This window comes from Xiphophorus maculatus, chromosome 4 (genome assembly GCF_002775205.1).
Source record: "Xiphophorus maculatus strain JP 163 A chromosome 4, X_maculatus-5.0-male, whole genome shotgun sequence".
Lineage (NCBI taxonomy): Eukaryota > Metazoa > Chordata > Actinopteri > Cyprinodontiformes > Poeciliidae > Xiphophorus > Xiphophorus maculatus.
In genome coordinates, this window is record NC_036446.1 from 12188628 (window position 1) to 12204175 (window position 15548).

General features: G+C 36.7%; 1 protein-coding gene across 1 annotated transcript in view; it reads left to right on the forward strand.

Moving 5' to 3' along the window:
- The window catches only part of LOC102234159 (intersectin-2-like), a 50844-nt gene that overhangs the window by 1069 nt on the left and 34227 nt on the right, over positions 1-15548 (forward strand). The window contains exons 2-6 of the mRNA XM_023331805.1: positions 11057-11115; positions 11903-11995; positions 12079-12142; positions 12247-12419; positions 13439-13690. Of these exons, the coding sequence (XP_023187573.1) occupies positions 11109-11115; positions 11903-11995; positions 12079-12142; positions 12247-12419; positions 13439-13690 (589 nt within the window). The 5' untranslated portion in view covers positions 11057-11108. The remainder of the gene's footprint in view (positions 1-11056; positions 11116-11902; positions 11996-12078; positions 12143-12246; positions 12420-13438; positions 13691-15548) is intronic.

Here is a 15548-nt window from a genome sequence, read left to right on the forward strand (position 1 = left end):
CAGTTTTAAAAATACTTTACGTATCCTAAAGAGAAATTAAACTATCTTCAGAGAGTTGCTATGGATGGTGATGCTGTGGGCATTAAGGAACTCTGGTAGCAGTCAGTCTAGCAGCAAATTTGAAGAGGCCTCTGACCAAAGACTGTTTCTGTCTCGTGGCTAGCTGTGTTTCCATTACAAATGTGCGCAAATCTTTTTCTATATTCTGCTAATGCAAAAAAAAACAAAAAAAAAACAAACCCAAAAGAAACACAACTTTGCAATTGCAGTGTTTCCATTAAATAAGAAATTAAATTAAAATCACATGTGAATAAGCTGGTTCATGCCATAAGTTGTTAAAAATCATGGCGGCGATGGATGTAAACTATTACTTGATACATAAGGGTGCACCGATTTATCGGCCAGCCGTTTTCCTTAATTTTGGGAGATTGGCTGTTAATTGCATGTGAAGCCAATCTTATCTATTTCAGCAAAGGTCTTAAAGTCAACCGCTGTCCTCTTCTGCTCTCCGGTTAGAGAGGTTTGACTGACAGGCCGGTCCTCCAGGTCACTTTTGTGGTTAACAATAGTCACCATACTGTTGCCAACTCAGTGATTTTCTTCCTATATTCAGAAACATTTCATACAAAAAAAAATTGGTATCACCCACAATCTGAATCAGCAGGTCAGGCCTTTATAAAATTGGTAATTACTGATTCGCCAGAAAACTGCAATCGGTGCACTCCAAATGATATGCATTCATAATTCAACCATGGTGCTAAAACTCATCATCTATCAACCATCATCCTTCCTGTTGTCTCTAGGCCTGTCACGATAGCAAATTTTGCTGAGCGATTAATTGTCTCAAAAAATTATTGCGATAAACGATAATATTGTTTGAAGACCTTTTTACACTGATGTAATGGAAATGACGTAATAATGCATGTGATTTCCTGCCAAAGATAGATACACTTTATTTTCAAAAGAACACTAAACACTGGAACTGATAAACAAAATAAACAAAACAACCAAAAACAAAAACAAAATGGATTCTCAGTCTCCATTAACAAAAAATGTACTTGATAAAAACTAAACAACATAAAGCCAAAGTGGAAATAAATACTGCATTCAACCTAAAGAGTGCAGATTATGAAGTCTGTATATTATGTTGCCCTTCAGTAATAATTAGATTTAAATGGAAAAGATGGGCACATCGACTACCTGATGCAATAGTTCACACTAACAACAATCTTAGAACTTTGGTCTTTCTAAGATTGTGTGGTGTGTTATGGTAGATCGTTGTTGCCGCTCCGATCTAAATCAGGGGTTTTTCCCCGACTGGGATCCTTAACGCAGCCTGTTGAATGTGACAGGTAGCCAATCAGAAAGCGCGGATTCTCCTCTATGCTTTCTGAAGGGAAATTACGGAGGGGAATCCCAAACAGCTGACACGGCGCAACCCGAAGTCCAGCGGACATTGGAGATGATATGTGGAAACAACATTAATGTTTATTCAACATGCAAAGAATATAGAAATGACAAGAGGAGGAGTTGGAGCGAAATTCCTGCCACAGTTGATAAACCCGGTAACTTTTCAGTTCTTCGTTAACGTGACGTAAACGGGTTATAATGATTTTCATTCAGTCAGGACTTTACGCTGACACTAGCCACATGCATTGCAGGTAGATTGTAGTAAAGCATTGATTAATGCCTGGTTTTAAAATTAGTTCACTGGACTTGTAGCCATTATTTTGTGCCCATTGTTGGAAACCACACGGCAGGACCGAACCCGATCGAACCGTTATAGCTAGGATTTCTGTCGGCTAATATGTGGTCTCGGGTTTTGAAAATGGGCCGACAATCCGCCGACAGCTCTAAGATCCTGTAGTGTGCGCTGGGCTTTACACTAAGGAAATGAGGAAGGGAGGAGTCAGTGGAGAACACCGGAGCAGAGCCCTTTTTCATTCAGTGTCATTAACAGAAAGAGAAAAAGGCCGGAAGAGACGATAATGGCGATAATTGAAATGACGTCGATAGTTTTAATTTATCGTACGATTAATTGATTTATCGTTTATTGCGACAGGCCTAGTTGTCTCCTTCATCCTTTTTTTTTTTTACCGTTGGTCATGTGACTTGGTTTATGCAAAAGAAGTGTTTTGAAACCTCTGAGAAACCACTTCATCCTAGAGCAAGAACGTTTTATTCAAAAACATGTTTTTTTTCTACAACTGTCTTGTTTCCATTAAGCAAATTTTATTCATTCAATTTGTGCATTTTTATGGTTAATGGAATCGTAGCTTCTTTCATACTTTGCAAATAGCTCAATTTTCTGGCAGCAGAGACGATATTTCACAGTAACATTTCCTGGATGAGTCCATCAGTTGGCAAGCACTGCTAATCCACCTCATTTGGTTTTGCCACTCCACTTGAAATCTCTGTTGGACTGAAAGCCAGAAAGAGAGAGAGAGTGATGTTGGGGTTAAGATAATAATAAGATCAGATAAAAGTAACATGAAGTTGTTTTTGAATATGGCTGCATGATATTACGTCAACATGTAATAATGATGTTATTGTTTGCTATTGTGATGGTATTAGTTGGGTTTAATAAAACTGTTTCTTAATCATTTCTTTATTTTCCATCAAAGCTATGTGAGTTTTAGCTATATAGTTAATAAAATCTCCTTCTGTCGAAACATCTGCGTTTAACTGAAGCAGAGAAGCTGTGTCAGCGCTGTGGTTGTGGGTAGAGAAATCTTATTGGTAAATATCCGTTATCAGCCTTTATAGCAATATTAATATTGAATGTCGATATTGGCTCAAAGGGTAATGTCTTGCCTTGAAATAAGTTTGGATTCAGCTAGAATTGTTTTTTAAATAACAAATGATAGGTTAATCCTAAAATTAAGAGAGAAATTCTTCTTGATATTTGCAGGAATCTGCACCTTAGTTGGTCTAATTAAGCATGAACACAGCTGGATTTTTTCTATATAGGTACTTGAAGACGTTAGCTGATTTTTTTTTTTTTTTTACCAACCTCTGCTCATCTTCCGGTATGATGTTTCAACATCCAACTTCGCTTTTCTGCTGGTGTTGTTTTCATTGTGGTTAGAGTGTTTTTATTATATTAGACCACAATCAGAGAGACTGGTTATTTTATAGCAGATAAATCAAACTGCAATGTGTTGCTATGTTTGCACTTGTACTCATTATATTGCAATAATCTACAAGTTTACAATCTCACAAACATAAGGCTGTGGAAATGCAAAACAACCACTGAAAGACATAATGAGGGATTTAAAATGCGCAAATCAACCAAATCTGAGACAAAGTTTAACCCAAAATAACCAGTTAAAACATGGAAAAACTGGGAAAAAATATTCCATCCAAAATAAGTCATATTGACTATAAAGAGACAGGCTGGAAAATTTTCATTTGAGCAAGACATAAACGGTTAAAAAATTAAAGATGTACCAATCAATCTGCTTTGCATCTGAATCTGTTTTTATTCTTGACTGGCTGTTTGGTCCGAATACTCATTATTCCTACTCAATAAACTTTTGACATGTCAAAAATAAAAAATTCCCACTATTCACAAACTCAACGTAAATGTATTGTATTTCTTGATTTTTTTGTTGGATTTAAAACTTTTTTATATAATCTGTAGTAGTTGCAGTGTTGTTGGTTGTTGCCTATATGGGTCTCGATATTGAATCAACAGCTTTCACGTGACAATGCTCAGGTATCTGTTGAATAATCATCTTTATGGGATAAATCCACTAAAAAACTAAATATTCTACATTTTCCTCATATTTTTGTCCAATTTTTTGCTAGCTTTATGATAGTTGGTGAGCTTCTCAGAAACTTATTTTTCAGAAATCTTCAAATTTTGTTGCCACAATAAAAGCACCTGAGATAATGTTGATCAAGCATTGCAACATGTCCACAGAATGGCTGGAAAACCAGTTCAAAATACAATTTTTCCCAGTGCTTTCTTCAGTTTATGTGCAAATCAGGGTGGGTCAAAGCAGGGAAGGGCAAGCCTTGCCTCTTAAAAAAACAGAATCCAGCAGAACAAACAGTGAAGCTAATCCAATCTTTTAAATCTCAGTTCAAGCCTAGCAAACACCACAGCTGGGTTTCTGCCTAATGGGGAGAAATATCATGATTTTTGGTGAATTTATGTCTCTGAAATGCATGAAAAGATAAATGAGACGCTCTCAGAAGGATAAGTCATCAAGCAGAAATAGTGTTGTGGTTTACGCTGATGTCATTATTATGAGGTCATTGTGAGAGGCGGCTGAATTTCAATTTCATTTCAGTACTATAGCCAGTTGGACAGTACTTGTTTCTGAGAAAATATTAATTAAGAGGGAGTGGAGCACAAACGGCTGCTTATTTGCTCAAGTTATTAGATTTGGTTAGAGAAAAAGAAAAAAAAACTGGTAAAATGCTGTGATTTTTTATTTTTTCTACTTTTCTTGGTCAAATCTCAAAGAGAAAAAGCAAATTAAGCAAAAAGGGGAGATAGCAGGGAAAGCTACATGTTCAGCACTGCTGCTGCTGTTGAAGCAGATAAGGTCAGAGCCAGCTGAGATATTTATCCAACACTTCTCTGTTGTGTGTATATACTGAGTTAAAGACAGAAACGTCCCGGTCCGAAGCAGAACTAATACAGGAGAGGTTTAACCATGAAACCAGATCAAAAGTAGAGACTGAGACCACACTCTGAGGAAGTGGGGTGTTTATTTTACTCCCACTGCACAAGTTCACCAAGAAGCTTCCTGTGACTTTGGAAAAAATGACTTTCATCTTTTCAGTGAATTAAAGGAAATATGCAAACGCTTATTAATGATGAACTTCAGCTAACAATGGCATTTGTTGAGTATTTCTGTGTTATTAGTTAGTTTCTGTATAATAATGCTTAATTTAGAGGGGATATGAAAATGAAAGATGGACTTGCCTGGCTTTTCTTGATCAGTTTCCAAGTCTGAGGTCTTTATTCAGATTTTTGACTAATATCTACTTCTTTATTTTTTTAAAGACTAGTGCAGGGGCATCACATTTTCATTTTGGTCCATATCAAAGTGTTCTTAAAGGACCGGTTGTGCCAGAATGTATTGATAAAACCAGTTAAACTAATTGGAACAGCTACTTATTAAAATATCAATAAATAGCTGTTCCTCCAGGATTCTGTGATTTTATTTGTATTTTTTCAAGCAAAATTGTAGATTTTGTGGTACCAATTTAAAAATGTTTAGGAATTTTTACGACATTTGCTCTAATGTATGATGTTAAATATGACATTTTACTATCCGTATCAATTATGGACTATAAAATCAAGTAAGGCTGAGGCAGTAGTCACTTAAGTTCAATGTTTTTGTCCAATTTTTTTAGAAAATTTGCAGTAAAATCAGAAAAATTGTGGAGATTTGTTGATTTAGCTTGAATTTTGCAGATTTGTGAAAAACTGGAAGGACTGAGTCCTGATGAAATTTGGAGTGTAGAAGGCCACATAAAAAGCTACGGCGGGTCAGATTTGGCCAATAAATAAATAAACATTAAACAGTTGTTTTAATCTCTGGCCTCATTAAAATAAAGTCTCAATATTTCCTAAACTTGTCAGACAATTGTTGCTTTTTTATTTTTTTGGTACAGAAAAAAACATTGCACCTGACTGACTTTTTCTCTGAAAATGCTAGCTATCAATCAGTCAGCGTTTGAGTCAAACTGTGAATGCTGGTTATCGTATTAGTGCTGTAATGATTCCTTGAATGATTCGAGTACCTCAATTATTAAAATTCCTCGTGGAAAATTACATGCCTCAAAGCTTCGTAAAATTGTTTTATTATTTAGCGCACCGCGTTCCAGGCAGGTGATTATTTATGTTGCACAGCGCTCTCACTTCCATCTATGAGTTTCTGACAAAAATTTTCAAGTTCAGACTTGGGGGGGATTTTATTTGATGAAAATGTCTGAGTTTTCATTGTTTTTCGGGGATTTGGAAGCGCTCTACACTTAAATGCTTCACCACCTCCGCATGTCTGTGCAAGAGCCATTTCATAAATGACATATTAGGAGTCAACATGATTCATATTTCTATTTATGTGCCGAACCGTGACAGCAGTACTGAAACTGGTTCTGGTTTACATTTGAGCAGTGGGGATACACGGAGATTACAAAATAGGCAAACATTATTAATGTGAGTGAGAGTTCGGTGACAAAAATAACACACCAGAGTATGGTGTGTTCAGCAGCCACACAGCGGATTTGCAGTGGCCAGTTGCTACATGCTACTGTCTACCGATTAGTATAAGAGCCTTGGATATGAAAAGGGTTTAGCACATTTGACATTTGTTTGTTTTTACATATTTATGTATATACTTGTTAGTATTACCACTCTTTATCCACCGACATAATCCTACATTTACTACCTGTATAATCCAGACGTATAACAATAAAGGTGTTTGAAAACAAACATGGATCTGGTGCAGAAACACACATTTTATCAGTGTAAACAAGAATTTAGTCCATTCAGATGTATTCAACTGCAGCCCTGTGTAAATTCTGCTTTTGGTAATTTTACATAATTTCTTTAGTAATCTGCATCAGGATAGGTTGCACTACTCTGCTTCGTTGCTTCACTATTTGGTAGCCGTCAGCTGATAAACATTTTCTTCAGTGCTGTTTGTTTTTAGTGTAATTAGAAAGAATGCACTGCGTCACTGCTGGTGTACAGAGAAAGTTGGTTTTCATGGAAAGTGGAGCTCCAGTAGCTGACCATTGCCCTGATTCCATCTGACTTTATCGTAATGCAAATAGTGACTCATTCAGCAGATCAAGACCTCAGTGTAGACTCAGAGGAAAAGCGCAGGATGGTTTCTAAAAGTATTTGCATGAGGTTTGCAAAGCTGCGTCTGCCCCTGAAGTCAGCTGTTCTGTAGGTCAGGAAGACGCAAAACCTCAAAGCAGACAGTCTTAGTGATTCATTAAAAATCCTACAGTGTAAGATTCTCATCAGCTCATCAATCTCACAGCTTAAGACTGATCACTCCAAATACTAAAACCTCAGAGCTCTGTTTACTTCAGCTTTGGCGAGGCAGAAAATGCTCCAGACTCGTACTTGATGGATACTTGCTCTTGCATTTTGTTTTATCAAATGTGTTTTTGAACATATTGATTATAAAGCAGTAAAAAGCATCTTAGTTGCCCTGACCTTCTTGCTGATTTAGTAGATCTGCCCACACAGTGACTTATGCTACCTGATATCAGAGAGACTTTTCAACCGTAGGAGGCTGCAGTTGGTTGGAGAAAATCCAAAACTTGTTAATTTTATTGTAGTCATGTTTAAATCTGGTGTCAAACAGTGGAGAAGAGCACACTGGTTGTTATGTAATATTATCCATTAACCACAAGGTCCTTATTGCAAAGTCATCAGGGTTTCCCAGGATGTATTATAAGCCTGGCAGGCTGCCAGGCTTTGCTTGCTCCCCCACCAGGCTAAGCATTGTTTGTTTGTTTGCAGTTTTGAAGGACAAATATGTTTACTGAGACTTCATAATAAATTTTTGCGTTTTTGTTCTTTTGTTTTATTTGTCTTGGATATTTAAAATGTCTTCCCAGTTCCTGTGTTAAATGTTCTTCAGAATTTAAAGTGTATTGAAATTTGAGGATGTTTTCTTGCATTATTATGATGCGTTATATTACTACAAAATAGTTTGAAAACAATATTATCGTTTATTGCAATAACCTCTGGGACCATTTAAAATTTGTTATTGTGACAGGCCTAGTTGTATCTGATGGAAAAAATGTATGACATTATATCTGCGTATCAGAAACGTTTTGCTAGCATAGTTGACATTTTCTATAATTGTTGGCAATAATGTTGTAGTACCTCAAGGCTCTACAGTTGACCCTCTGATTTTTTATTTTATTTATTTTTTATCAGTTTATTAATGACTTTCTTGAAGTTTGTGTCCTGAAGAATGTTTTTTTCAATGTCTATAAATGGAGTTGCAGATATTCAAGAATCAGGAAGAAGACCTGATTTAGGAGTAAGAATGAAAATGTAGTTTGCTTTAGGAGCAATTTAGCTGCAAAACTTTATAGATGAATTATTTCACATTTGAATTATTGCATCACCTAAATGACGTAATCTTTCCATTTTGTCGTCATATCTTTCATCTGCCAGGTTTGCAGTTTACCTGACAGTGATTGATGCACATTGACCCATTTTACATAAAATAATTAAATGAATGACTTTTCTGGGAATTTCAGTTCTGCTTGTCTGCTGTGCAGCTTGCTGCTCATTAACGAACTGGCTGCAGTTTTCCATTAGTGCCAGACTGCCAGTTGTCCACTTTATGAGCTCTTTATTGATTCAGTAGTTTTATAGTTGGGATGCATACAGATACAACCTCTTACCTCCTTTCACACACCACATGAGCATCATATCTGTCAGTCAAACACAAATTGTGGGGATAAACTGTGTTGTATTTATTTTACAAAAGGAGTAAAACTTGAGTGGAAACCTTTGTGCTGGAGGTTTTTGTAACATGCAGCCAAATAATTGTCACCACAGGCACAGAGTTATTGATTTTTTTTAAATTAATTTTTTCTGTTTATGACTTCATTTTAGGATTGAATGATCAAACTAGGTAAAAGTTTGGTTTAGGTTATGGCTGGATGCTTAACTTCAATTCCTTGACCAGTTTGCAGTTACAGAAAAAAATTAAATTACATTTACAAATTTAAATTACAGAAAGTTTGTTTCAAAAGTTTAAGATCTGAGCCGATCTGTAGGAATATGTTTTCTAAAAATAACCCCATACAAATACATAAGAGGAAAATAATAATTATACATAAACAAAGAAAAAGAGAAAATAAAAGTTTGTTTATGTAAATTATTATTTTTCTCCTTTCTTGAAATTTGTTGCCAAGCAACACACTCCATAGTTCAGAGTGATGTCATCAAGCCCAAGGTCCACCATTTTGTTTTTCAAGCATGCTTACAGCAGGGGTGTCAAACTCCAGTCCTCGATGTCCTGCAGCTTTTAGATGCACCTCTGCTGCACCACCTGAATAGAATAATTAGGTCATTAAGGCTCTGGAGAACTGATCTACACAAGGAGGAGGTAATTAAGCCATTTCACTCCAGTGTTTTGTACCTGTGGCGCATCTAAAAACTGCAGGACAGCGGCCCTTGAGGACTGGAGTTTGACACCTGTGCTTTACAGCATCAATTTATTTATTAGGTTTCACAATATAAGGGTTGATTTATTATTTATTGCTACAGGCTAAAACAAACTGGAATAAACTCCTGGAAAATTGTAAAACATCCGAAACACAGAGTTCTTTTAAATCTAGACCGGGGGTCTTCAACCTGCGGCTCCGGAGCCACAAGTGGCTCTTTGAATAACCCACGATGGCTCTTAATAACTCTGACTTAAATGATAAAGAATCAACTAATGTTTCTAAGTATAAATATTAATACCAAATTCTGGTTCAATCAGTTTTTCACGTAATAAGTGGATTTTCTATGACAGAATGACACTAAAAATACCAGTTATATTATTTTAAGTTCTACTTTATTTGTAATTAAGTTGGAAATAATGTGCTTTTTTATTTCATCAATTTCCACAGAAAGAAAGATATCAACCTTCCTATATTTATAAATCTTTATTCTGAAACTCAAAAACAGAACTAAAATGTGGACCTTTAAAGTTAAATTTTTCCCAAAGTAGCCTTTTATCAAAATAATTTAAATATGTGGTTCTGAACAAGTTTTAATTTGGTAATATGGTTCTTAGGATTGTAAAGGTCACAGGCCAATGATAGACTGAAAGCCCATCTGTTTAGAGTTACCCTTGAACCATAATCAATAAAACTACTAAACATTTTGATATGTAATGATGGCACTTGGCAAAATGTAATGCTTCAGTAGTTGACTGTGTTCTCTGATTTTGTATTTTAGTGTTTTTATGATGTGAAGAAATAACTTTGAACTGCCTTGTTGCTGAAATGTGCTTTACAAATAAACTTGATGGACTGATAAATGTACATTAACCTTTTTGTGAAATTAGTATCATTGTGGCGTCTACCAGTACCCTTTTATGTGCTGAGAAATTCAGATGAACCTTTTAGCCATGAAATTAAAGAAGTAAAAAGTGAAAATAAAGGCTGAATGGACAAAATAATAAAGTTAAGAATGGAAGGACAGTTTATTGGACTCAATGAGAGGAGGATCGGCTACAGAGTGATGTGGAGATGGATAAGAGACAGATGGCAGGCAGCGGGCCGGTCCCTCCTCGCTGTTTTCTGCCCTTATGAGAGTAACAACCAGACCACAGGCTTCACTTTCACCCTTATTATGTTTCCTCTAATTAGCAAATAACTCGTGCAGCAGTAGAGTACTGAAATCATTTATTGGTCTGTAATATCTGCTTCCCTCCTGTGCTTAAATATTAATATATCTCCTTCAATATTGCTTTTCTTGTCTGGGAACATCAACTTTTTTGACTGATGTTTAATGAGGAAATGTTTATCGCTGTTTGGCATCGGACAGGAAGCTGAGCTGTGCAGAAAGACTTGAGCGTCTGTTTTCTTTGCATTATTTGAGGTGTGAATGCGCTGCATCTTTTTCCTTATTTTGACCATTTCTCAGTGTCGGTAAATAAAAACTAAATTGTTGCTTGGAATTTCAGAGAGATGTTGTCAGTAATTCATAGAATAAAAGAACAATGTTCATTTTAGTCATACATAAACCAATAAAGAGTAAAACCAGAGAACTGATCATTTTAGGTGGCATATTCATTTTTCCAGAGTTGTATATTATTATTATTTCTTGCATTTTGGTTGTGAAGCGTTTCTCTCTGTGTGGAGAATAGTGAAGCATCTGAAGGGTTTGGGTCTTCGCCAATGTTCCCTGATTGAAGTGCGCAGGAGAAGCCTGTTTACGACCGCTGAGTGATCAGAATCGCTCTGCTCTTCCTCTGTGTGTGGCTCCTCGCCCTCCCTCGGTCCTGGCGCTGCTGGGGCAGCTGCAGGTCTGACTGATGGACTGTGACTTTGTGCTTTGCAGATGGCCGTGAGCTGTAGCTGAGGACGCCACTGGGAGTTCCCCCCTTGCAAATATGAATGGTAAGACCTCTGCAGTGTGTGTGGGTGTTTGTGTGTGTGTGTGAGTGAGGGAGGGGTAAATGAGCGAGTGTGTTGGTTTGCAAAGAAACATTGTTCTGCAGTTGTGCTGAGGCCAACACACTGTCAGCTCTTTTATTTTATTTTTCAGCTCTACTTTAAGTATTTTTTCTTGATGGCATATTTAAGTTTGAACTAATGCTTGTTTTCCTACTAAACCACTGAGTCTTGTTTAGCCGCCCTTGTTTCTGTAAATAATAATTAAAGGAATCGACTTGTGAGCGCTTCGTTATCAGTTCGTCAATAAACCAGTACATTCTCAACTCCTCACTACTGCTGATGTCGGCTTTTGTGTTCCTCCTTATCTATGCTCCCATGGGAGCACCGTCTGTTTGCTTTTGTTCTTTCCTTTTTCTTTTCTGCTTTTCTTTTTTTTGTCTGTTTTCCCTTTTTAATTTGCCCCCCTATTTCTTTTCTCTTTTTTCTTTCTTCTGTTGTTTCTTTTCCTATTTTTCCCCTTTTTCCATTTTTCTTTTATAATTTTTTTTTCTTTTTTCTTAGTTTTTTCTTGTTTTCTTTTCTTTCTCTCCTTTTTCCCTTTCCCCTTTTTCTTATTTTCTTTTTTAATTTTTCTTTTTCTTTTTTCTTGTTTTCCTTTTTTCTTCTTTTTGTTTTACTCAAATAAATGAACTTTTCAACACTATTCTGATTTATTATGATGCTCCTGTTTTATTAGATTTGTCGGCCATGTTTGATTATTTAAAACTTATCAAATTGTATGTGACTGCAGGTGGTTCTGCTGTTTGGGCGATCTCCCAAGAGGAGAGGGACAAACATGACCAGAAGTTCGACACTCTGTCCCCGTCGATGGGATTCATCTCAGGTTCACACATTAAGACACTCTGATGCCTGATGTCCATCATTATTTCTCCCAGTTTAAAATGTTTTTATTGTTGTTTCCTGTAGGAGAACAAGCCAGGAAGTTCTTCCTCCAGTCAGGACTCCCTCCCTCTGTTCTGGCTGAGATTTGGTACAAAACATAAATATTGACCCACTGGCAGAATTGGATAATACACTGTAATCATGAGGCACGGTTGTTTGATTTTATGGTGTGTTTTCTTTTTTGTCTCTCAGGGCTCTGGCCGACTTGAATCGGGATGGGAAGATGGACAGGTTGGAGTTTTCCATCGCTATGAAGCTCATAAAGCTCAAACTTCAGGGCACGCAGCTTCCATCAACGCTGCCGATCATCATGAAGCAGCCTCCAGTGTCGGCTCCTGCCTCAGCCATGCCCAACCCGGCCTACGGTACGGCGTCGCTATTAATGATTTACCATTTAAAGTGCATTTCTTAAATTTAAAAGTTTGTTTTGGAAATTAAGAAGGGCTTAAATGACTAATTGTAGTAACTGTGATGGGTCAATTATTGAAATAATCGTCAACTAATTGTTAACTGGAGTGTCTGGACTCAAAAAAGGCCATTTGCTGTAACATCAACACCCTAAGAGTGTTAATTAAGATGAAACAGTACAAAAATATCGTATATTTTGTATTTAAGAAAAAATAAAACCTTCTTTGTGGTAAATATGTTTTACCCAAAATTAATCTACTGGGAATTTTAGCTTCACCTGGTTCTGTAAAAAAAAGTGTTAAGCACCTTTTCATATTTAATTATTAATTAGTCAATTAAAAAATAATCAATAGATCAGCCATGCACTCTATTCATAAGTCAAGCAGGAAGAACTGAACTTTTCACATGTTAGAAGTATTTTTTTAGCTGCAGATGCATTTTTTTGCTATAAAAGATTAATCATTCACTAAATGTTACTTTAATTACTTCATTTTTGACTATAAAATGTTTTTTTTCCTTATTTTAAAAAATAGATAAAAAATAGATATCTATTTTTAAAAAATAGATAAAATTTTAGTTTTTATACTTAAAAACTAAAAATTAATACATTTTACTGAATTTATAAATTTAAGTACTTAAATTTAAAAAAATGCCAATTTTTCTTTTTTACACAATCAATTACTCATCTGAATAATCAATAGAACAATCCTTTTTTTAAGGTTTTGTTGGCTCTTGTGGCCTTTATTTGAAAGTAGTTAGACAGGAAAGAGGGTAATGAGAGAGAGGGAAGACATGCGGCAAATGTCGCCAGCCCGGGAGTCGAGCCTGCGACCACCACCACGAGGATTATGGCCTCAATATATGGGTCGTGCTTTGCCTCTGCCCCACCACAGCCCACCCCAGAACAATTATCAATTTCAGCCCTCACACCAAGTATTTGACTTGTTGGACGTAAACGTTTGATGGTTTGCTGCAGGTCTTGGTTCTGTGCCCATGATGGGAGGATCAAACTTCGCCATGTTGACCCCTCTCTCCATGGCGTCCCCTGGACTCTCGCCTTTGACACCAATGACCGGCCTCAGCCCGATGGTTCCCACATCAGCAGGGATGAACCCACTAATTGCCTCCACCGCCACCAGGCCTCTGATGCCCACGGTGGGGAACACAGGGTTGCCCAACGGCACCATGGGAATGCTCCAGCCGATGCTTGCTGGAGGTTTGAACACCGGTGTGTGATTTGTTGCTACATTAACCTCTGTTTCTTTCTTTGTGCATTTATGAAGAAACGTGTAGTTATCAGAACCCTTAGTTTTTGTTTTGTTTTGTTTTGTTTTATTGGTGATAATGTTTGGTATTACAGTTTACACACCTGATAGATTTAAGTAGGGGGAGCTGCAGATTATCAAAGACTTGGAGCTCAAAACCAAAGGTAAATAATCAAAACATCAGACCTGCTGCTCAAGGGTTCAGATGCTGCAACGCCAATAATTAACTAGATAAAGATAATTCCTTTTCAATTTAATAATCTCACTACACTGTTTGAAATATCTAGAAAAAAAAGTAGAAGAGCTGGCATTTTAATACCAGTTTCCAAGTGTTTGAATGTAATAAAAAAAACCTAATAAATGTGGATAATGAATAAATATGAGGGGCCGTTTAGGACAAAATTTACGTTTTGTCTCTCACACACTACCAAAAAGTCTCGCATACTCCAAAAAAGTAGCCACGCACACTCCAAAAAATTACGTTTTGTCTCTCACACACTACCAAAAAGTCTCGCATACTCCAAAAAAATAGCCACGCACACTCCAAAAAATTACGTTTTGTCTCTCACACACTACCAAAAACTCACGCATACTCAAAAAAATAGCCACGCACACTCAAAAATTACTCACGCACATTCAAAAAATACTCAAATTGCGTATACACACACTACTAAAATGTCACACACACACACACACACAAACGTTAACTTTCTCGCTCACATACACTGTACTAACAGCTCGCACATTCACAAACGTTAACTTTCTCGCTCACATACACTACTATCAGCTCGCTCACATACACTACTACCAGCTCGCTCACATACACTACTACCAGCTCGCTCACATACACTACTACCAGCTCGCGCACATACACACAAACGTTAACTTTCTCGCTCACATACAGACGTTTATCTCTCACATACACAAGACTAAAGTTGAACACACACACAGTACTAAGACTCGTTTTATGTATGTGTGAGAGCGAGACTTTTTATGAATGTGTGAGAGCCAGACTCTTTTTGAATGTGTGAGAGCCAGACTCTTTTTGAATGTGTGAGAGCGACACTCTTTTTGAATGTGTGAGAGTTGTCACGGAAGAGGCGGGGCATAATTTTTGGATCAAACTGCGCATGCGTAGATCCTAAACTATAAGTTTCGATTGTTGACTCACTGTATGTTCTATTACTTAGTATATTTGTGCTTTTAAATATATATAGAACGTTTAACTTTCTTGTAGATTAAATGTGCTATAGAAATAAATGAATCTGATTGATTGATTAAAAATAGCAAAATTGCTGTAGTACAATCTGTCCACTGGGTGCCAGTATTACAGGAATTATTAACCGGCGCCAACTAGTGCCGAAGAAGAAAGAGTTTGCTATACCGAACATGGCTAACTCTAATTCGAAACGAGAGAGAATTGGTCAGGCAGCTGCCATTCTATAGCACATTTAATCTACAAGAAAGTTAAACGTTCTATATATATTTAAAAGCACAAATATACTAAGTAATAGAACATACAGTGAGTCAACAATCGAAACTTATAGTTTAGGATCTACGCATGCGCAGTTTGATCCAAAAATTATGCCCCGCCTCTTCCGTGACAACTCTCACACATTCAAAAAAAGTCTCGCTCTCACACATTCAAAAAGAGTCTGGCTCTCACACATTCATAAAAAGTTTCGCTCTCACACATACATAAAACGAGTCTTAGTACTGTGTGTGTGTTCAACTTTAGTCTTGTGTATGTGAGAGATAAACGTCTGTATGTGAGCGAGAAAGTTAACGTTTGTGTGTATGTGCGCGAGCTGGTAGTAGTGT